The 24454-nt window shown below is 43.7% G+C and overlaps 1 protein-coding gene and 1 long non-coding RNA gene across 4 annotated transcripts in view; both read right to left on the bottom strand.

The window, feature by feature from the left end:
- Window positions 1-24454, bottom strand: part of SOS1 (SOS Ras/Rac guanine nucleotide exchange factor 1) — a 92546-nt gene that overhangs the window by 23206 nt on the left and 44886 nt on the right. For all 3 annotated transcript variants that reach the window (XM_037896251.2, XM_037896250.2, XM_037896252.2), the window contains 2 exons: window positions 9570-9697; window positions 7914-8569 (listed from right to left, as the gene is read on the bottom strand). In XM_037896251.2, the coding sequence (XP_037752179.1) occupies window positions 7914-8569; window positions 9570-9697 (784 nt within the window). The remainder of the gene's footprint in view (window positions 1-7913; window positions 8570-9569; window positions 9698-24454) is intronic.
- LOC122465272 lies at window positions 18675-22542 on the bottom strand. The gene is made up of 2 exons (XR_006289994.1): window positions 20184-22542; window positions 18675-20083 (listed from the first exon to the last, which is right to left on the bottom strand). It is a non-coding gene; the product is annotated as an uncharacterized LOC122465272 (long non-coding RNA).

Raw genomic sequence — 24454 nt, 5'->3', positions numbered from 1 at the left:
CATCACAACCACCCCTCCATCAAGCTCTCTTTAGAACACCCCCACGCTGCTAACCCTGCTTTGTTGTAGAATGGTAGAGGTGTTCCCTGCCCACTTCACCCCAAATGGTCTCTCCTAACATGTGTTAGCTCCTTATCTGTTCCATCTTGTATTTAGCTGTGACACTCTAATACTTTTCCCAGGCCTGAGGAAGAGCTGTATGTAAGCTCAAAAGCTTGTCTCTTTCACCCACGGAAGTTGATCTAATAAAAGATATCAATTCACCCACCTTGTCTCCTTAATAAGACAGTCATGCAAATAATGAAAATAGGGGATTTCCCTTTACTCAGTGTGGGATGGAAAGTGCTTGAGTGCCAAGCTTTCAAACTTGAGTGCCAAAAGGTAGGTGTTTACATCCATAACTATGCATGGCTGGGGAGTTCTATGGGCCCTTGGTGCCTGGGCACCAGAAATATTCCTGCTGTCCAGGCTCCACGGGCCTGGCTCCAGCACTGTATAAGGCCAGGTCTCTCCCTCGGCCCTGCCTTCCCCCAGGCGCCCCCCCTCAGGCATCCCCCAAGCCATTTAAAAATGGCCCAAGGCCCCCCACTCACCACCAGCAGTGTAGGGGAGCTGAGCTTCCTGCCTGCTTGCTCCACGTGGCTGCCAACCCCTCCCTGCGGCCCCCGGTGCGGCGTGGGTCTGTGTCATGCCCAAGTGCCCCTGCGGCCAATGGGAAGCTGCAGAGGCAGCGCCTGGGGGTAGCAGCGCGCAGAGACCCCTGGCCCGCCCTGCCTAGAAGCCCCAGGTAAGTGCTGCACCCCTCCACTCCCTCCCAGAGCCGGCACCCCCACCCCTTTCCCACACCCCCCCTCCAGCCCTAACCTCCCTCCGGGAACATGCACCCCAGCCCTCCACACTCCCTCCCAGAGCCTGCATCCCTCACCCCCTCCTATGCCTCCACACCCCTTGCCCCAGACCAGAGCCTACACCCAGCACCCAAACTCCGTCCCAGAGCCTGCACCCCCACCCCCTTCCCACACACCCTCTCCTGTCCCCAAATTCCCTCCCAGAGCCTGCACCCCTCACCCCCTGCCACAGCCCGGAGCCTGCACCAAGCACCCAAAGTCCATCCCAGATCCTGTACCCCAGACCCCCTCCCCCACCCAAACTCCGTCCCAGAGCCCAACCTCTCATCCGTCCTGCACCCCAATCCCCTGCCCCAGCACCCTAGACCTCCTCCCCCCACCTAAACTCCCTCCCAGAGCCTTAGGCAGGCGGGGGGGGGGGGGCAGAGTTTGGGGGAGGCAGGCTCTGGGCACCACCAAAATTTCTGCAAACCTGCCGCCCCTGTAACTATGAGCACTTGAATTTTTAGATGCCAAACAATGGTAGTTGTAGGCAGTCAGCACATGTGAAAATCAGGCCCCCTATTTAGATGCCTGACTTTTGGCTCCTAACTCAAACCATGAACAAAACTATTTAACTATTCGCCTATAAGTGGTAATGTTTCCACAGAATGATTTTCATTACATAGTATTAAAACACACGTGTACCCTAAACATGTTTGGTTTAAACCAAAGAGTAGAATGCCTCCACATAATTTTAACATTTCCTGGCTATTGTACATCTGAGTCATAGCTATTGTTATTTACATTAGAATTTGAAATCAGTGTTTAGAGCCACAGAATTCACAGCAGCATAGTTCCATTTGAGGTAAATACAGCAAAGCAAATCTAACTTTTTTTTCTTTTGGTTTCTGATTACAGGTGTTATCTTACTAACAAAATCAGTGGCTTAAAAATAATGTATATTATACAACTAACCAATTTGTAGGTAAAAAAAATACAGACAAATCCACTTAGTCAGGATGTCCGCTCATGTGATAATTCTCCCTTCAATACAACCAATTTAAAAGCTAAAAAAGAACAATAACTTATTCTACAAGGATTTATAAATAATCACCCTTGAATTCCTTAAGAAAGGAAACGGACACTATGCTGACGCACAAATACTCTTAACATATCAAAGCTTTAAAAATAGAACAGCACTGCCTTATAGATAAAAAAAATTGCCAGGACTTTCAAAACTAGAAGCCCCTAACCTTAATGCTCTTACACAAACACCAGGAAAAGGAGGGGGGAGAGACACACACACACAAACAGGTTTATGCAAACAGGGCCAAATCGCCTCCTTTAGTGTTTAAACTCTGAGGAAAGGGGCTTTTGTTGGGGAAATTTCCCCATGCAGAGATATATCTAACTGTCCTATTACAGGGAAGATGCAGTGGTTTACCATGCGACATGGGAAAGGCTGTGGGGCCTGCCTCCAAATCTGGTGAATTCCAGGAGGCCTCTGTCATTACACTGGCTCTGGCCACTGGTGGATGCCTGACTCCTTGGCAGTACTATTCCATTGGAGATGCTCTACCAGAGATTTCACCCTGGGGCCAATGGGAACATTTTTTGCAGTTAAGTTAATATAGCCTGGGAGACAGGCAGGTCCACCCCAGTAGATGAAATCTTGCATAATCAATCATTATGGACCTCTGATTACAAAAAAACTGAGATCTGATATTTGATTTTGCCCCAGACCATTCATGTCTTGAGTTTGCAACTAATTTAGCTACACTCTGCTGTTACGTAGAGTACACTGCATTTATGTCACCTACGCCTACCTACACAATAAAAGCCTGCTTTATAGGATGTAAGACCTTCAGGGTGGGAACCAAATTTTTGTTTTGTGTTTGTAAACACCTAGCACAATGGGATTCTGGTCCATGCCTAGGGCTACTATGCACTACAAATAATAAATAATAATGCTCACGGCTAGAGAAGTTACAACTTTAAGTTGAAGCGGTAAGAGATTTGTGTGCAGCAGTTGCACTGTTTGAGAAAAAGTGTGATCATGCAGTAAGAGACTAAAATAATGCATATGAACAAAGGTGTAGAGTTAAGGGTGAATACAATTTTTAATCTTCTCTTAACAGAATTTTATGTATGGCAGGAAAACAAATTCTACAATCTGGAATTATTTGGCTAGATGCCATCAGAATGCCCTTTCTTAGGCACCTGATGAGCAAATGGAGCCATATTCTCAGCTCATGCATATTATGTAAAGACAACAGGGGCAGAGATATTGTGGAGGACTGGCTCATTCACTCTGCAGCTCCAAAAAATGCAGCAAATCACTGCACACTTTGCAAAGTATGTACATTCACTAAAAAGCTAGGTTAGTAACATGCATAGGCATCATATATGTTCACTCAGAATGGATCTAGTTTCCTATGTCATAGTGCTTCCTGGTTAAGTCACTGAACCTCTGTTCATCTGAAAAGCCTGGCTAATAATGCTTAGCATACACAGTGTTTCTCTCGTTCTTGGATTTCAAAGCCCTTTGCAAAGGTGGGTGTGCATGATTAATTCTGTATTAAAGATGAGTGACAAGAGATACAGAGGGGTTACTAACTTACCTAGTTTCACACAGCATATAAGTGTCAGATCCAGTGGCTGAACTCAGGTCTTTAAGGTTACAACTCAATGCCTATCACAGTACCACCCCCCCTCCCCCCCCGGGGCAACATAGGCAAATCAGTCAATTTTTCGATCTCTATTTTCTAACCCATCTAAAGTTCCCAGCTCTGCCACAGAATTGTGTGACCCTGAGCAAACCAAATAACCTCTGTGCCTCAGTTACGCCACCTCTAAGCTTTGTTAAATAGGGGTTGTAAAGCACAGGGAATTATTAAGTGCATTTGGTGGAAGAAGTGGACCTAAAAGTCAGGACTCTTCTTGGCTACCACCTTGTGCTTAGTACTATATGTAAATTAAGGGGGCATCTGGGTGGGAAATGCAGCAAAAGAAACATCTCTTTTACTAGATCCTGTGTTCCTAAAATAATTTAGAAAAACTGTTTCTTTTTGGGCAGATAGAACTCAGGAGAGAAGCTCATAGCTTGCTGAGCACAAGCATACAAAACAGGGCGTCCTACCAACACTAGGAACATTGCCAAATGTATTAATAACTTGTATCAAATCGTTGTGTATGTGCAAAGGGTGAGTCTCAAAGGCCTATAACTCAGCCAAATCAAAACATGCATTCACCAGAAAACTCAAAAAGGTACTTCTCCTTTGGGGCTGCTGCCCTTCTAAATACTACCTTCATTTACCCACTTATTTTAGTGCTCAAACTTTTCAAAACTACGCCACAAAACCAAATTCTACTTAAAATGTCTTGGCTTTTGCTCTCTCTCTTTTGCTGAACTGCCTTTGCTCCAACTTCCAAAAAAATTCACGGGACAGAGACCAAACAAATTAAATTTCATCCCCAAAGGCTAAAAGGTTTGAAAAGTTATGAGCAAATGAGAACAGAGGTTTAAAATAGCTTTGCTGCAACTGCATCTGGAGTACTATGTTTATTTATTCATACCACATTTTAGAAAGATATTAATAAATGCAAGTGCATTCAGAGAAGAGCAATAAAAGTGATTGAGGGTATGGAGAGATTAATTTACAATAGAGATTAACAAATGAAATACAGATACTTGGTTAAGCTAGAGCAAAAGAGGGAGGGGGGAAAACTGAAAGCCACCTACAAATATTCAAGGGTCTAATCTTGCAATGTGTCATGTATCAGTTCCCTGAAGGACTGGGCACCAAGGAGGGAGAGCAATTTACAATAGTTGTAATAGAATGAAATTGAGAAAGGAAAAAACTACAGCTTAATATAAGGAAAAGCCCTCATTGCGAGATATATTAGGGTATGGAATAGTCTCCTTAGGGAAGTGTTGGAAGCACGATTACTTGGGATTTTCAAATTAGACTGGCAAAAACACTGGAAAATATATTCTAAAGAAAAATTCCACGCTGACAGGGGTTGGACTGAATGACCTAATAAAGGGATGCCCAACCTACAGCCCACCAGAGCACTTCCAAAGGCCCGCAGTCTGCTTCAACACAATATACTAACAGCCAATTCATTAATGTTTTGTCATCATGTTTATATCATTTTAGTTTATACAACTGTATAAACAGACAATACTGTATATAGAAACAATCTTTCTAAATACTTAAAACAAGCTGAACTTAAAATATAAATCAATGCAGGTGATTTTAAATCTTATTAAAATATGTAGAATCTGTTTGGCTCACACAAAATTGTGCTAGGGTTTATGTGGCCCTCCCATGTAATAATGTTGGGCACCACTGACCTAATAGATCTTCTCCATCTCTGTCACAGAATCCAACCCCATCTCTGATACAGCCTTGTTACTGACTCCTAGCCTAAACCTGTCCAAGTCAAACGCTTGCCTTAACCTATCCCCGGTGAAAGCCAACCTCTCCAGATGAGTTGGAAAATACTACTACTGTAACCTGTTTTCCCAATAGGATCTGAAGTCAGTCTTGGGATTACAAAAACCTATAATGCAGGATCTAGCAATAATTGAAAAAAATCATCAGGAAACAGAACAGAAAATTTCACAAAAATCCTACCCTCGTCTCTTCAAGAAAGCCTTTTTTAAAAAGAAAAGTAAATAATTACATATTTTAAAAAGGTAAAAAAATAATTCAATAATATAACATTATAAAAATCAAAATATATAACTTTCTGACATGGGGGGGGAAGCATCCTGATCTTTTGTCTAAATTGGCAAATTACTGAATAGTTTAAAAAAAAAAAAAAAGTGGAGCGTTAAGCACTCAATTACCCTAAATCAGATTGCTCTATTTTTTTCTTTTAATGTAAAAACATTGAATTATTGTACTGCATACTGTTTTGACTAATAAATGTAAGACTTTAAGCTAAAAGAATGAACAAACCAATTTTCAACTCTGTCTTGGGAAGAGGCACCTTCTTTAGGAAATTCACACATTTAAAGCAGTAAACAAGAGAATGTGGTTAACATTTCTGCAAACACAGCACATAAAATATTAAGAAGCAAGGTAACTAGGGAAGAGTGCTATTACGTATCTCGCTCTACCAAGTACAGACATTTGTATTAAAAAGCCCTAAAGTTGAGTATAGTAGCTTTGTCCTTTTCTTTTAATAATCTGATTAAGCCTTTATACTGAAATTCGGTTAAATTTTAAAGCAAGAAATATGCAACAAATTGTTCCTCTATAACAGGGAAGGGCAAATTTTTTGGCCTGAGGGCCACATCGGGTTTCCAAAATTGTATGGAGGGCCGGTTAGGGGCGGCTGTGCCTCCCCAAACAGCCAGGTGTGGCCTGGCCCCTGACCCCTATCCGACCCCCCCCCCACTTCTCGCCCCAAGGGCCCCCCCAGAACTCCTACCACTCCCCGTTCCCTGTCGCCCCCCCCCCCCCGGACTCCTGCCCCATCCACCACCCCCTGCTCCCTGACCACCCCTGGACCCCCCGCCCCTGACTGCCCCATCCAACCCCTCCTCTCCTTCCTGACTGCCCTCCAGGGACCCCTGCCCCATCCAACCACCCCTTCTCCCTGTCCCTGACTGCCCCCGGAACCCCTGACGCCCCATGCAACCCCTCCTCTCCTCTCCTTCCTGACTGCCCTCCAGGGACCCCTGCCCCCATTCAACCCCCCGTTTCCCGCCCTCTGACCGCCCTGACCCCTGACCACCCCCTCGAGCTCCCCTACCCTCCATCCAGCACGCCCTGCTCCCTGCCCCCTTACCGCGCTGCCTGGAGCGCCGGTGGCCAGTGGCACTACGGCCGCGCTGCACAGCACAGAGCACCGGAGCAGGCCGGGCTCTTCAGCTGCGCTGCCCCAGGAGCTCACAGCCCCCCCGCCCAGAGCATCGCGCCGGTGGCGGAGTGAGCTGAGGCTGCGCGGGAGGCGGAACAGTGGGGGAGGGGCTGGGGGCAAGCCTCCTGGCCAGGAGCTCAGCAGCTGAGCAGGAGGGGCCCACAGGCCGGATGTGGCCCATGGGCCGTAGTTTGCTCACCTCTACTCTATAGCTACTAAATTGATAATATATCTTGCCTCTTTGCTGCGTGTTCATTTCACTAGCTGCCTGTGCGGGCACAGATTGAATTCAAGGTTGTAGTTTTAAAATAGAGAATACAGAAACTCTTTCTGAGCCTGTGGCCCTACACATATTATCACAGCTTATGAGGTCCAAGCAGATAGCAACTCTTGAAGCCTGGAACATACAGGAAGAAGTACTGTGTATGGCCCTGGTCCTGCAAGTACTCATATATGAGAATAACTTTATGCACATGCATAGTGCCAGTGAGTTCAATGGACTGGGGCCTATATTTTTATGTCTACAGTAACGGGGCTACATAAAGATTGCCTCTCTGGAATCCAGACCCTTAACTCAAAAACAATTTTATTTCAGAATGCCTTTTTCACTGTAAAGCATGTTGATTAGTTGAGGTTTTATTCAAATTGTTTTATGCTTTTTTAAAAAAAATACAGTCTTTTAATCTATTTTTACTGTACCAATGTTTAGTATGCTTTTTAGATCAGTGTTATTAGGCCACAGGGAACACCTGACAACAGAACAGCTGTGGTTCTGCTGAACAAGAAAAAGCTGGATTTGAGTGGGCCAAATGTGTATGGCCCTGTTCCACAACAGCTCTGTACTTGCACTGGGGTGGATAAGGGTAAAGCAGAGGCAGGCTGGAGACAGAGCCACAAGAGATAATACTGCTATCATCCAGTTCTCTGCCCCGTGACAGTGGTACATTAGGGACTGCAGAGAGCTTCTTCAGACACTGAGCTGAAGTGGCTTCCACGGAGAAGCTCTGCAGTATGTTAGACATCTTATATTCTTAGCCAAGTTACTGCATCAAGATGCTGCACATACAGACAAGCTTTGCAAAACCCCAAAAGATGACAGCATCTTGCTTCTCATTCTGTATTAATAAGTACTGATGCAAAGAAATTAGGGATTTAGTGAAATAAATTAATGGCTTCAAATATTCTAAAATAGCTTAAAGGCTGCCTCACCTGCATACATGTGGTAGGTCAGTCTCTCAATGAGTTTGACAACAGTTCCTGCCTTGAGGATAGGGATTCCAGATTTGGGCTGCATGTTTTCTTCAAATACAATATTCTCTTCAGAGTCTGGTTCTGCAAACCTATAAAGCTCAGGACTTGGAAATCTCATCTGCTCCTCCTTCTCTTCCTGTAGCATTGTTACATCTAACATTCTTTCCAGAGTGCTTCTATACTGTAAAGATATCAATGCTGCCATCCAGTTGTTTTTCTCTTCTGCTGATTTAGCAGCAAAAATAACACTGTTCTCATCTTTTAAAATAATTTCAAAGGCATGTTTATATTCATTAGTGTCGTCTTTATCATTGATTTGTACCTTTCGCATAAAAATTTTTTCTTTCAGACGATACTCTGCATTGCTGGCACCGGGAAGTCTTGGCTGGCCATGATTCGACTTACAGCAAATCATCAGTCCATCAAAAAGGAATATATGTCTCTCATGTTTTGCGCCTACTCGTGTGAGAGTTCCTTCCATTATAAACTCATTGCAGCACTGTCCAATGTCCTTACCCTCCCAACCATCAATGTTTTTCTGGATCTCATTCATTTTCTTGATTGCTAGTTGTTTCCCCTTCATCTGCTGACTATAGAACCGACATGCAGATTCACTTCAGTGAATGAGAGTAGTAATAAAAAAAAGGAAATACCACATTAGTTCAGAAAGGATAAAATAATCTATTCCTTCCAAATGATAAGGTAAATGCACCCTCAAAGAAATACATGCTAACAAGAGAATCATTTTAAAGAAACCACCAGTATGGAGAAAGTGCTTGCTAATTCCTAAAGTGCCTCATTTGGATACAAGCATTCTATGTGTTATCAACTATGCAATGTAAAATGTTTTTAAATGAAGTGCCTAATCAGCAAAAGGCAAATTGTTACAGTACATTTTTACATGCTCTAACATGTGTTCTCAATTTATTTCCATTATTAAGAATGCACTTAATTCTACCGGCCTCAATTAGCAGCTACGCTGTACAATGCATTTATGTCTAAGCCTAAAGATTCCATTTTAGAGTACAAAATTTGATTAGTTATCAAGAAAATATTAAAATAGTCCTAAATTAATGTATTGAACAGAATTTTTAAAAACACCTGTTTCTATATTACTTATAAACTGGCACTGCATGAATATTGTCATTTATTTTAATCATAACCAAATATATCTGAAGTAAATAACATTGCAATTAATTACTGGTTCACATTTGAGCTTGGTTTTCAACTGAGTATGCACACAAAAATCTGTTTAGATCATTTAAATGGTTCCATGACATAAGAATATCTACTTTCAACCATAAGAAATGCACATTAGCAATTATAATTTTACAAATCCACTTACTATCTGAAAAAAAAATCTACAATTTATCTTTCCTTCTGCTTACCACTAGATTCTCAGGATGTCTTGACCAGTTGTGTGCAAAGACAGATACAAATACGAAAGGTTTTAAAACAATAACAAATTATCTTAGCTTTGATGTCACTTCCTCTGAAAAAGCAGGCTTGTCACAAACTATTTTGTTCATTGTTTACTGAAAGAGGAAACTGGGAACCCTGGATTTATAGCAAAGCATTGAGGGCTGAAAGCAGAAAAAATGGAAACATGTTTACCTAAGTCTTCGCTTTGCAAGACTTTTCGAGCATATCCTTTCCATACTACTCTGAAGGTTAAGCAGGGCTGTTATCGCTTGCTTTAAACATTCTTTATCCTCTTCATCCTCACTCTTTTCTTCCAATTGCTGTGAATATTGAAAGCTAAATATTAAAAATGTTAAAGAATGATGGTATATGCATGTGTGAAAGCATTACAAATAATCTGTTTAACAGTGAGAAGAAATCTCTCCATTTGCTGGGTTTGTGTGTTTTTCTTATTATCTAAATCACAGAATAATCTACATTAATTCGATGCATTACCAACAGCAATGGGGTGTGGGGGGGGTCCCCTTTAAGAAAAGAGTTCCTTGTCTACCCAAGGACTCAGCTGCGCTAGGGAAGAAGCTACCATTCTACGCCAGGTCTCTCCAGTTCCCCTCATGCCACCAGCAGTATGGAAGAGAGTCCCCTTTAAGAGAGAAGCCTCCCTCACTGGGCAGGGACATAATTGGGCATGCGTGTTTATTTCTAAATTAATAGGTTTACAACCCATGTGAGAGGAGCTGGTTGGGTGTTTTACATTCTTGTGGGTTGGAGACATAAAGGGGAAGCCTGTGTGTCTTTCTGAGGGATATGAATGTGTTTGTATGATGTGCAGCCTCCTCCATATTACATACATGAGGATTTTCCTGGGAGTAGGATAGATTGATTTATGGCCCTGTGGGAGAAGGGCTGGGAAATGAGGCTGGAAGAGGTTACACTTCTTTGTGAGAGAGGCACATGGAGGGATAAGGCTCTCTGTGTTTGGGAGGAAAAATGAAGGAGAGGTACTAGTGTGTGTTTGTTTTTAAAGCCCTCTTTTACAAAGGGGTTTCTTATTTTAGTTTGTCAATTTGGTTAGTCCAAGATGGAATAGTAGGGTTTGTTACTGTAAGCTCCTTTGGGTTTGGTTGAATAAGGGTTAGTAGTTACATCATTGAGATGTCTTTTGCAGTCTACCCAGGAGGTCCCTATTTGGGTACCTCGCTGTGAAAGGTAAGTCCTTTTGCTGGCCACCTTAAAGTGACTCAGAGTGAGGGAGCACTGCCAAGAGCTTCAGGAATGGAACCTGAGAGTTGGAGGGGACGGAAGCATGTTAACAGTGAAGGTTTGGGTCCTTCTCTTCCTATAGCGGATGGGGAGGCAAGGATGAGACAAAGCAGGTTGAAAAAATGGTGCTAGACGTAAATCTGAATTGAGATTTTCATTTCAGTGCCTCTGGCTTAGTCTGCAGTTTTCTCAGTGGGTAGGGTATTAATGGAAGCAATTCCTAGACTATGGTTATGCTTATGAATACATCAGTCAGCTGTCAATAATTAACAATAATGCTCGGATTTGATAAGAGATGAAACTCTTACACACCAAGTACTAGCTCAACAAAATTGTTGGGTTTATTTGGCACATTTGGTCTCAGGCAGGTATCAGTGCCACATGAACCCACGGGTGAATCAGAGTGGAGGTGGTGCGACTGTGGTTTGCATCCAACTTGAAATGTAAAAAGGTGTCCCGTTCGCAAACTGGATCAAATATACTGTGTCCAACTTTGTACAAAAGTCCTGGGGGACATTACTTCTTTCCATGATCTGTTCAAGTTCATTATCTCATGTTGCAGACACCAATGCTGACAGCAACAACTTCAGCATTCCCATGGATTGCCAACTTTCTGAATCAATTTTGTCTTCCCTGGTCACCATGAGGCCAATGAGATGATCCCTGGTGGTTTCTATTCCAACTCTCATAGAATCATAGAATATCAGGGTTGGAAGGGACCTCAGGAGGTCATCTAGTCCAACCCCCTGCTCAAAGCAGGACCAATCCCCAACTAAATCATCCCAGCCAGGGCTTTGTCAAGCCTGACCTTAAAAATATCTAAGGAAGGAGATTCCACCACCTCACTAGGTAACGGATTCCAGTGTTTCACCACCCTCCTAGTGAAAGTTTTTCCTCATATCCTACCTAAACCTCCCCCACTGCAACTTGAGACCATTACTCCTTGTTCTGTCATCAGCTACCAGAGAACAGTCTAGATCCATCCTCTTTGGAACCCCCTTTCAGGTAGTTGAAAGCAGCTATCAAATCCCCCCTCATTCTTCTCTTCCGCAGACTAAACAATCCCAGTTCCCTCAGCCTCTCCTCATAAGTCATGTGTTCCAGTCCCCTAATCATTTTTGTTGCCCTCTGCTGGACTCTTTCCAATTTTTCCACATCCTTCTTGTAGTGTGGGGCCCAAAACTGGACACAGTACTCTAGATGAGGCCTCACCAATGTCGAATAGAGGGGAACAATCACGTCTCTCGATCTGCTGGCAATGCCCCTACTTATACATCCCAAAATGCCACTGGCCTTCTTGGCAACAAGGGCACACTGTTGACTCATATCCAGCTTCTCGTCCACTGTAACCCCTAGGTCCTTTTCTGCAGAACTGTTGCCGAGCCATTCGGTCCCTAGTCTGTAGCGGTGCATGGGATTCTTCCGTCTTAAGTACAGGACTCTGCACCTGTCCTTGTTGAACCTCATCAGATTTCTTTTGGCCCAATCCTCTAATTTGTCTAGGTCCCTCTGTATCCTATCCCTACCCTCCAGCGTATCTACCTCTCCTCCCAGTTTAGTGTCATCTGCCAACTTGCTGAGGGCGCAATCCACACCATCCTCCAGATCATTTATGAAGATATTGAACAAAACCGGCCCGACCCTTGGGGCACTCCACTTGATACGGGCTGCCAACTAGACATGGAGCCATTGATCACTACCCATTGAGCCCAACAATCTAGCCAACTTTCTATCCACCTTATAGTTCATGGCTGGCCACACTCTTGATGTAGTGTTTGGATTGGGATTGGAGGTACGAAATTTGGAAACTAAACCCGTCACAGAGCAACCACGATGTCCGTTGATCAGAGGTTAGGGCACACAACTCATCACAATGAAGGATCGTTTAGATTGTGCATCATCATACTAACACAACCTGAGTGTTTCCAGAGGGCTCTCAAGGAGAACACTGATCTCCTGACAGAACCCTCAATTAATGGTTAGTGGGATATTCGCATCTTATCCTGATGACGTGGACAGCTAGCAACCTCTTAACCTGGCTTTGTTCTTGCAAGTTGCTTAGTTTATATCTGACCTGTAACAACTCCAACGTGAGGGAGGACAGCTAAAGCACTGTTGGCAGAAGTATTGGGATGAAACAGATTATAGCATAAAGATCTCTGAACTCTTATATTATAGCTGTGCACGAGACTAAATGGAGATTCTTCACGCCCCCCGCCCCCCCCCTTCACAGTAGCCACTGACAGTCTTTTCTACTGTTTGCAACCTGGGTTTCTGGTTGGATTCCCTGTTATGTCTGAATGACCATCTTTCTGCAGCAGCCAAAGTTATTACTTACCATGTGTCTGTCTCTGAGGTTGCAGCCTTCTCTTTCCAATGCAGAAAGCTGGAGGCAGCTTTTGAGCATATGGAAAAATGCAGACTGATTTGCTTAAAGGTCGGGATTCAAAGTAAATGAGATATGAGTAATTCCATCACACACTTATAAGATATACGTAATGCTATCCGGGACTTTGATTCAGCATAATGCTATTTTATGATACAGGTTGAAGACCAAGAAAAATTAAAACAGGTCCTTGAACCTGTGCATTTTGGTGTAAGAGAAGCAGGAGTAAGATAAAATACTTGTTCAAGTCATTTTATTAATGAAATACTTGTACAAAAATCTGATCCTATATAAATGTACATAATGCTTTTTAGCTCTCCTTCCTAATATTGTGCAACAAGAAAGAGCAGTAGGGAGAACAATTTCCTTGAGGGGGTGAAGAGATTAAAAGGTTTTAAAAAAATTCGTCAGACCTGGTGCTTTCATGTTCACGTCACTAGGTAAAACATGCTTGCAGGTTATTTTATCCTGATAAGCTCTAATACATGACTCAAAGAAATAACTTTTCTTGGACTCTGATGAAGCCCAATTTTTAAGTTACCTGTACATCCAACTCCATATTCAAATAAAAATCAAGTGTTCAAAGCTACTAATGAATTTAATCATATCAAAGTCTTTTTTTAAAGTTAACTTATATTTAGAATTTCGTAGTTTTAAAAACATTGTGTACACCAAACATGTATTAGGAATATGGTTTATTATAAGTGTTACTATTACTGAATTATTACTTACAGTCAAAAACAGAATAGCTATTTGCAAGGTTTTATGTTAACCATACAAAAATAGCCTCCCCCCTCAAAAAGAAAAAGGCTTCTGCCTTCATCTTTTTTTTTTTTTTTTTTTTTTTTGAAGAAACAATTAAAGAAATAGGTTGTGCAGGGAAACTTGGTAGGAGGGAGAGTACAGGAGGATTTTTGTAATCTAGTGTCAAATTTAAACCTACTTTCTTGGAACATATTGGATCATGAGAAACAAACAGGATGTCAATGGACACATACCACAAAAAATTCAAACTGCCATTAAAAGTCCCACTGATTTATTGTAGATGTATAGTGCCACCTAATGAATCAGTGCAATAACTGCAAAGTATAAGTGTTTGAAGTCTTCTTTTGTAAAGAAGCAGAGCATAGGGAGAAAGTCTAGCTAAGCATGACTGGGATACTGAGGGTATCATGGTCTGTTTGGAAAACTGCCTACATTTTTACCAGGTCCAAGAGTTCATATCCTCTTCCCCAAGCTCTTAAAGTCATGGAGCACCTCTATCTGCCAGTTAAACATGTTATGGTCTGAGACGGGTGGCCAACTTGAGCCTGAGAAGGAGTCAGAATTTATCAATGTACATTGCCAAAGAACCACAGTAATATGTCAGCAGTCCCCCGCATCAGCTCCCCCACCACTCCCAGCGCTTCCTGCCCATCAGCACCTCACCCTTGCTCCCCGCATCTCCCGATCAGCTGTTTCGTGGCATGCAGGAGGCTCTTGATGGGGGCGGGGGGAGGAGCGAGGGCACAGCAAGCTCAGGGGAGGGAGTGGGAAGGGGTGGAGTGGGGGCAGGGCCTGTGGCAGAGCCAGGGGTTGAGCAGTGAGCAACCCTCCCCCCGCCCCCAGCACATTGGAAAGTTGGCACCTGTAGCTCCAGCCCCAGAGTCAGTGCCTATACAATGAGCCGCATATTAACTTCTGAAGAGCCACATGTGGTTCCGGAGACACAGGCTAGCCACCCCTGGTCCGAGAGAATTACCAGTGGGCAAGAACTCAGAAGCTATAATTTCCATACAACAATAGGTTTAGCTGCATACACATCAAGACTAAAGCCCTCAGTTCCTGTTAGGCTCAGCCCACCCATATGATATAGTACAGGAACCCATACCCACAAGTATTCACAGGTACACTGGCCAGAGACCCTGACCAAAGCTCAACAATTAAGACATGCAAGAGGAAATATGTATACAGTCATTCCCGCAGTTGGAGGATGTTACGAGTTGGGAGACTTTTTTCCAAGTTCAAAAATAAATACTGCAAAGCAGAAACAGATTTGAGGGCAAATAGGATATAGAATCATCTACTGTCATGAATGTCAGCACGAGACCTGCTCCACTCTTTGGAGTACTAATCACACCTAAGTAGTAAGAAAAGATTATCCACCTTCAAAGAAGGATTAGATGTTTATATGGAGAACAAGAGTATCCAGAACAGCAGCAGCTGATGGTAGCAACAAATATTGTGAAGGATATAAAATCTCATGCTTCCACAGTTTAAATCAATCTCGAACTATTACGGATTAGGATCAGACCTCCACGGGGGCAGATTATTCTAAATCTGCCAATTGTGGGGTTTCTTATACCTACCTCTGAAGCATGAAGTACTGGCCACTGTCAGAGATAGGACACTGAACTAGATGAACTACGGATCTGATCCAGGAAGGATCACAGGAAATGCCATTGTAAAGGGGGCCCGTTCAACTACAAGAGTTAGTTCAGTTGACCAATACCAAAAAGTTATAGGTAGCGGAACACATCAGAAATTCAGATAAAAAAAATATTTAACCCAGATTATGACCCAATACAGGCACAACAGAAAAACCTGAGACAGGATCATTAGGTTTAACACATCCAAATACTAAGCAACTTGTGACATATGAGAAGCACAAAGATTATCGAAGGCCTAAACTGCACCTCCTCCAAGAAAAGGCAAGAGCAAAAATATTCCAAGCCCATCTGTGACCTGATCCAAAGCCCATTAAAGTCAACAAGCCTTTCAATTGATTTAACAGTCTTTGGATCAGGCCAATAGCCCCATAACCTACTTTAGATAAGACCCTGAGAAAGCAGACAGAGCATCAGACAGGCACAAAGGACAGGCAATCTGAAGCAAGTGGGCACCTGGAGGGACCCCATCTCAATCAAGAGGTTGCATTCAATTTATTAAAAGGTTATTTGGGAGTGTCTACTTGAAATGGTCATCCTCTGCATGCAAAGTATTATATAATAAAATACCGGGAGACAGTATGTAAGAGGTGCAGGAAAAAAAACTTGCCTATGTGCTCTTATATGCTATGGACTCCATATTAAACACAAAGATACACATCCAGTGACCTCAGTAGAGGAAAACCTTACATCCTATTCACGAGGGATTTATTTCCCCAGGGACCACTCCTACAGAGGTCCAACCATCAATCAGCTTAGCCTATATAAAGTTGTTTTATTTTACTGGTGGGAAAGAGACCACCAGGAAACTCCTATAGCACATTAGGATCAACAGCGTCTTCTGTCACTGGAAACATCCTCTGCCTTTCCTGGCTTGATGGTTCAAACACAGCACATAATTAGTGGGATACATGATTCATCACTTGTGGTGGCCAAGCTCACTGCAGGCACCACAGGCTCCTTGCATCTCTTCATTCCCCCATATGGTCTCTATGCCCCTCCCTCCCCCAATTTCAGGGACCCCCTGCAACTCCTCCAAATCTCTCCAACTGCTAGGGCCTCTTTCTCCCCTGCTCCCTCTGTTCTCTTCCCCTACACCAGCGGCTTTGCATTCAGCCCTATTCTCACTTCCTGCCATGCCCATAGTGGCAGAGGCTCTGTTTCCCCTTCTTCCATACCAGATTCCCGCAATCTCCCACACCAGGAGTTTTATGTGGTCCACATTCCCTTGTCCAACCATTGCAGGGGTCTGTGCAGCCCCATTCTCCTCTTTCATCCTACTACCCCAGTACCAGGGTGCCCCCAAACCACCCTTCCAGGGACCCCGTCTGCCTCCATTTCCACCTTCTCCACATTGCTAGGTGTTCTGTGAGACTCCTCGTCCCTCCTATACCAGGGGCTGTGTATTACTACTTCCCCCCATGACAGGGCTGTGTGCCTCCTATTTTACCTTATCCTGACACCAGAGGTATTCTGTGTCCCCCTTGCCTCATACCAGGTTCCCCCAATATCCACCCACCAGCGGTGCTGCATTTTCCCCATTCTCACTCCATAGCAGGGACTGTATACACTCCCCCTTCTTTCCCCTGTGCCATGGTACCTCAAACTCCCCTGCAAGGGATACTGTGTGCCCCATTTCCCTTCCCCCCACTAACACCTCCCCCCATGGCAGGGGTTGTTCGAACCCCCATGGCATGGTCTGTGTGCCCAGTGCCCCCTCCATGGGTTCCACATCCTCTTCCCCAGGTCAGAAGTTGTGTGCATACCCCCATTTCCCCCCTCCCCCCCAATTATTCTGACTTTTCTTCCAGACAAAGCATTCAGGTTACTGACCTGTTAAACTCACCTCTGCTCATCTTCCCAAGAGAGATGGAATATTGTTACTAGTAGGTATTAATGGGTACCATCAACCAGCTCTTTGATCTATAGGCTATTGCAGATGTGCCCCAAGCTGAGACAGTGGTAAAGAGCTGGTAGCCGCTCCCATGTGCCCCCAAGCTTCTCCAAGTCAACAGGATTCTGGCCTTTGATGCCTAGCACATTTCTAAATTTCTGGGATAGTTGTTACATACAAACAGAAATGTCAATGAGTTGAGTGTAAGGCTTTTGCAAGATCAGCCAAACTGTTACAACACGGTGGCTTGATTCTTCATTTGAATGAGGATCACCTTCCAATTCAACTCCCCTTTCCTCAGCAGGTGAGCTGCAGTCTGAGCTCCACACTGGCATAGAAACGAAAAGTGGGAGTCAGAGCAACCAGCACTGGTGCCAGCAAATCTCTCAAGCACCCTTCATTCCTGTGCTATATCTTAAATGTCTTCCTCCACACAAGGCCTTCTCTATTAACCTCTGTGATGCAGACCATGTTTCGTTGGTCAGCTACTTGAAGCTCTTCTGGAGTGCACAGATGCCTTGAGCCCTAACAGGAGGCAATGATTTCAAGACCAGCCCAAGGACTGTTACTAGAAGCAAGAGACATACAGTGCATAAAAGGTCCCACATATGTGGCAGTTATGCACAGCACTTTTCAAAACACTCAGCTCAGACACCAGTGCTTCCACATGCACGATCAATACTCTAAACAATATGCAAAGGAGATTCCATGGGCCTGGACACTAGGCTAATACCCCACCATGCATAAGGCAGTTGGACCATCTACGGCACATTGTGCCAGGGGGAGACATATTGATGGATCAGGTGTTCAAGTGCACTAGGTGCTAGTCAGAAACAATGGTGCCTTGGGGAGTTATGAGGAGCCAGAAGAAGTGGTGGGCCACTGAATCCCTGGTTTAGTGGACCACACTGAAGACATCTATGCCACAAAATACCTAAAGACCTTGAAGAACCAATATCTCATGGAGTCCACCCCAGCCCCTGTTGTGGATCCCCCAATCTGCACTCTCTGTGCACCAAGAAAGTAATAGGCTAGGAGTAAGTCTGTCTCCAAGACCCAAAAGGCTCTCCAGTTCTTAGGCCCCATCAACACAAGCTGCCTGAAGCAGCTAATAGGTAGGTCTGGGAGCACAACACATTCGGAAATAGCTGACACCCCATCCAGTTGTGAAGCCACTGTTGGACTTAGGAGGCAGTCAAGTGCTGCATAAATCAGGAGGCATGGCTATTACAGGAAGCATGTCACATTCAAAGCTTTGATAATAGCATTTAGCAAGACCTTTGAACTTAAATTTTTTTTTCAATACTCTGAACTAATTATAAATTCACTACAGCACAAATACACACCTGAGTTTAATAGGTCAATTTAGATTTACGTTACAAGGTTCCCATATTCATAATAGATGTTACCATACTACTTATACAAATAGAAAAAGAACTACACTTTCTTAAGAGATTATTACAGATTCTTTTTCATGGGCTACACTGACTCACTTAATTCTAGACCTTTAAATTAAATTATGTTTATTGTGTTACATAGTCTTTCCTTGTGTGAACATGGCATTACATTCCAAAATCCAGGAAGAGCCAATGAATAACTCAATAAGGAAAAAAACCCTGATGCCTAGTATCTTATAAAGATAATACATGCTGTTCCAATATAAGCAGGAGAAAAAGATCCACTGAAGTCTGGTTTCCCTAGTAAATCATAGAATTCAGATATGGCATGACATTTTTGGGTCCTTCAAAATTCATATTTGATAAAATTAACAGAGTGGCAATATGACAAAAATGAAATAAAAAAAATAAATATATCCAGTAAGTTTTACTCTAACATTGCCAGTTCATTAGCAGTTTCTGACTTGATACTCTAAATGCTACACAACTTTCACACAGATTTAAAGCATGTCAAACCTGGGGATGATGTTGGCTAGGTGAGCAATTCTCAAAATTTTTTTTCCATACTATGTCCAATGTAACAAAATAATTTCCAGATACCCCTCTCTCATCTAGCTACTAAAAAAAAGTGGTTGTGACCCCCATTGTTGGAAGAACCCATATTCCAGGTAGGTTAGGAACTCTTGTATTTTTTTAATTGCTGCTATTTCAGAATGAAGGATTTTCCCCACATTAGAACTTGAAAAAAAACCTCTTAACGTTAACTCATAATTAGATGCATAATTCAATTTTATTGAACATTTATAATTTCTTAAACTAAAAAGTACATTCAAATATTATTGTTTTAATATCCAAACAGGTGCCAAAATATGTAATTTAAAAAAATTATTTCAACACATACAGATGTAATCTAACCCTACAGGAAACAGATGAAAACAGCATTCTTTGCAAATACGTCAGTCAACACTGTCAGCAAAAGTGACTCTTGAACCATCTACAAAATTTTTTAGAAGTCTGCAGTAGACTCAAATAGCTACTAGCAGATTCTTCGTATGGATTTTGTATGCTCAAAAGTCCAGCACTGAGGAGCTGCATATGTTGCCACTTGCACATTTAGAGAAGCTGCTGTAACTAAAAATCCATCTTCTTTACACTTTCCTGTCTAACTTCAGCTTCATCAGTTCCTTCCATACTTGCTGCTATCTCTTCCACAGCAGTTGCATTATCTTTCTGGATAAATGTAGACGCCTGCAACAGTTCCCCTATGTGGCCCGCCATGCTCTTGTGAGTCCTCTCCTCCTCGGAGTCATCCAGTTTTTTCCTCCTCAGCTGGAGCAGCACTGCAGAATATAGATGGACATTTTATTTTAAAATGTTTCATTAACTAGACTAGTAACATACATTGTTCCATCTATATTTGAAATATCACAAAATATTTACCTATTTGCTTTCACATTTGGGATTGAGGACATCCATTTTCTTCCCAAGAATTCTCCATCAAAGTAAAGTAATGTTGATTTAAAACACCATCTTTCCTTTTTCTTATATAATTCCAATTTGTAATAAAATTCACCTTAACAGCATCAACATGATTAAGCACAGAGTCTGATTTTTACTGGCAGAGTTATGAGGGCTTGCACTCAACTTGATGGTATTTCTGCATTTGGATGTGTTACACGATAACTTCTGAATGCTGCGTCCAATCAATTCCAAAATTTTCAGGGAGTGTACTAAGTATCAACAGGCAGAACCCTACTCATTTTGGTGACAACTGGAAAAACCAAAGGGGGAAATGGGAGATACAGAATGGGTTTGCAGAACTAGCAGCTTCAGCCACCTCCACAACTGTCCACAGGAGCAAAGAACCAGTTGATGGCAGCCATTATCACCTTCCAGTTTTACAATAACCCTCACCTTAACATGCCTAAACCTGCCCATCCTCCCAATACAGTTTAAAAATGTTGACAACTCTGGAAAAAAAATAAAAAACAGAAAAAGGATGAATAAGAATGGTGGGGGAAATGGGAGCACACAGAACCCTGGCGGGGGGAGGGGAGGAGCTGGAAGGGGAGAATGGTGGACCTGGCATGAGGGGAAAGGGGACCACAGAGCCCCTGGCATAGAGGAGATGCGGGCTGGGGAAAGCTTGTTGGGGAGAGGGGGATGTGGAGGGAGTCAAGGAGCCTTTGGGTTGTGCAATGAGCTCAGACAATAGAAGTAACGTGTATCACCTGCTAGATTACTCCTATTTTTAAGTTGATTATATCTTTCCATATGTCTTCACTGGGGAGACCGTTTAAAATGTCAGTAGAACCACATTCTCTGTAAATGCAAGAGAGACTTATACATCCCTGTCATGCTGCTGTAGTTTGGGTGACAGGAGAAACCATTCTGATAACAGGCCATTACACGTATTAGATGCTAAATGTACTTTTTTATTATACATACAAAAAAAAGAGGCTATGTTAAAAGAACACTTAGGTTGCCAGTCAAGCATTCGTAAATTAGGAAATACGAGATTTAGGGTTGTCTGTGCAAACTAAGTTCTGCCTCCATTGTGCATCTTTCCTATGCACTGAAGGAGGCAGGGTTCTCTGGAAAAGACAGCATGTGACCATGCAGTTAAAGTCAGCCATAATGCATATGCACAAGGGGCCAAATAAGGTTGCACAGACAACCATAAATCTGACATTTTCTAACTTTCAAGTGCTTGACTTTGCTACCTAAATAATGATCTCTAATTTAGGGTTTTTTCTACATAATTTCCTAAGTTTTTAGTTAAGGAAAAAGGTAATATAATTTGTTTTTATGTGCAACTGTAATAATCCCTATCATGCAGTGTTTAACCCTGAGCCTTTCAGCAGTGGAGTAGAGACTGCAACCCCTTAAACTACAGAATTAACTTCATTAACATGCAGCAGCAAAAGGTAGTTATTCAGGATGGGTCTACCGGCTTGGGGAGTGGTTGAAGGGGTAGCCCAGCTGGTCTGGCTTTCCCATCCCCCTGAAATTCAGGGAGCTCCTGCTGCTCCTAGAAAAGGGCCAAGGAAGTGGGCCAGTTGGGCTGTTTGCTGAATCTGTGGGTGGGTGAGGAGGAAGGCAGAGCCCAGCCTGGTTCCCGCCTCATGTGGTGCCTCCATAGGAGGGTACGGGACACTGGGGCCATGGGCCATGAGCCATGTCCAGGTGAGGGGACCTCAGCTCTTCCCCTTCCCCTCTCCAGCTGCTTTGGAAGCTCCTACTAGTTCCCAGTATGTCTGCTGTTGTAGTAGCAGCAACAGCATGAGCCTGGCATGAGGCACGAGCATGCTGCCAACATTTTCCTGAGGAATGCAAGCAAAAGGTGGCATTTTCTAAACAGCCTGTAACATAGCAAAAGCTGAACACAATTTCATGGGACAAAGAAAAGGTACTTCCCTAGCCTAATGGCATGCCCCCATGTCAAATATCAAAAGTTCACCTCAAACAATAGAAAGGTGATAGAGAGGTCCTGACAGTTCTTTACAGAGGAAAGTGTTAGGCAATTTAAGTATAACGGTCATTACCAATTCCCCCTGTAATAACTTCGGCCTGGTCTACTCCTAAAAATTAGATCAACCTAGACTGACATTGCTTGGGGCTGTGAAAAATTTTGTGCCCTGGGCAGTATAGTTAGGTCAAGCTAACCCCGCTGTAGACGCATCTAGGTCAGAGGTGGGCAAACTACGGCCCGTGCACCAATTCCAGCCCACGGGACCATCCTGCCCAGCCCTTGAGCTCCCAGCCAGGGAGGCTAGCCAGCCCCGGCCCCTCCCCTGCTGTCCCCCTCTCTCCCGCAGTCTCACCTCACCGCGCCGCCAGTGCTTTGGTCCACCGCTCCTGGCGTGTGGTGCGGCTGGCTCCGGCTGGGCTGCGAGCTCCTGACGCTCTGAGTGATTTTTCAGGCTTATCACAGTACTAAATTTTGTATTCTTCGCAATACTGTAGACATAATTCACTCAATCTTTTTTGTACTATTTACTTAAACATATTAAGAAATCTTACTAGAATTATACAACAACTGAAGTGATCTTCCAGAATAAGACAGCATGCGAAAGAAATTCAAGTTCTGAGACGCAGCCAATTCTGGCCCATTTTAGTTTGCTAAGAACCTGGGGAAAAGTGTGTGTGTGTATATATATATATATATATCTTTTCATTGCCTGCCACATTTACCACTGCCAGCTCTCTGCTACCTACAATGTGACTAGACAAAAGGACATGGTGATACCTTGTTACAAATGCTCTCTGAAACATTGTCCTTTATACTCTTACCAGTGAGTATACTAGACTCTAGAGCAGGGGACGGCACATCTGGGTATGGAAATTGTATGGTGGGCCATGAACGCTCATGAAATTGGGGGTTGGGGGGCAGGAGGGCTCTGGCTGCGGGCTCTGGGGATGAGGGGTTTGGGGTGCAGGAGAGTGCTCCAGGCTGGGACCGAGGGGTTTGGAGGGCGGGAGGAGGATCAGGGCTGGGGCCAAGGGTCAGGCTCCAGGAGGTGCTCACCTCAATCAGGTCCCGGAAACAGCGGCATGTCCCTCCTCCAGCTCCTACGTGGAGGCGCGGCCAGGCTGCTCTGCGCATTCCCCTGTCCGCAGGCACCGCCCCTGCAGCTCCCACTGGCTGTGATTCCTGGCCAATGGGAGCTGCGGGGGTGGCGCTTGGGGTGGGGACAGTGTGTGGAGCCCCCTGGCTGCCCCTACACATAGAAGCTGGAGGGGGGGGATGTGCTGCTGCTTCCAGGAGCTGTGTGGAGTGGGGCAAGACCCCAACCCTGCTCCCCAGCTGCAGCACCGGAGCGGGGCAAGCCCCAGACCCCCACTTCCCGGAGGGAGCTCGAGGGCCGAATTAAAACGTTTGGAGGGCCAGATGTGGCCCCCGGGCTGTAGTTTGCCCACCTCTGCTTTAGAGAGATGAAAGCTGAATTTCCATATAGAAAGTTAACATGAACTGTCAGTTTCAGATTAAATATTAAACAGAATACATAATTACATTTTAATCAAGAGAATTATTGGATTATTGCAATAATCACTGAAGGTATACATCTGTTCTGTCACTAATAGGTAGTAAATGGAAATCCATTCTCCCCTCCAATTAGTATTAAAGTACAGGAACTCCTAACTTAACATTGTAGTTATGTTCCTGAAAAATGTGACTAAGTGAAACGATGTTAAGTGAATCCAATTTCCCCATAAGAATTAATGTAAATGTGGGGGTTAGGTTCCAGGGAAATTTTTTTTTTGCCAGACAAAAGGCATTATACACATTTTAAACAATTTTAAACAAGCAATTTAATACTACAATCATTGCTGAGTATGAAGCTTGGTTGAGGTGGTGGAGTCAGAAAGTAGAAGAGGGTGGATTGTCCAGCTACTCCTCTTGCTGAACTTTCTGAATTCGAAAAAACGCATCTAGAGATTGTTTTGCTTCCCTTCCCCCCCGCCCCCCTTGGTAAATTTCTTTATAGCAAATCATTAGATGACCAACTCCCCTAATCACTTTGGAGCTGCGTTCCCTGTCAGGATCGTCAACACTCAGGATTTGCAAGCCAACTTCAATCATTTGGAAAGCTTCAGAAAGACGTTTGGCAGTCAAATTTCGATGGGCTGGTTCTTCTTCTACTTCTTGGCCCTCTTCTTCCATTGCTCTCGTCACCTCTAGTTGCATCAGATCTTCATTGGTTAGCTCT

This window comes from Chelonia mydas, chromosome 3 (assembly GCF_015237465.2).
Source record: "Chelonia mydas isolate rCheMyd1 chromosome 3, rCheMyd1.pri.v2, whole genome shotgun sequence".
NCBI lineage: Eukaryota > Metazoa > Chordata > Testudines > Cheloniidae > Chelonia > Chelonia mydas.
The sequence above is the reverse complement of the archived record's forward strand: the minus strand, read 5'-3'. Positions and strand labels throughout refer to the sequence as shown.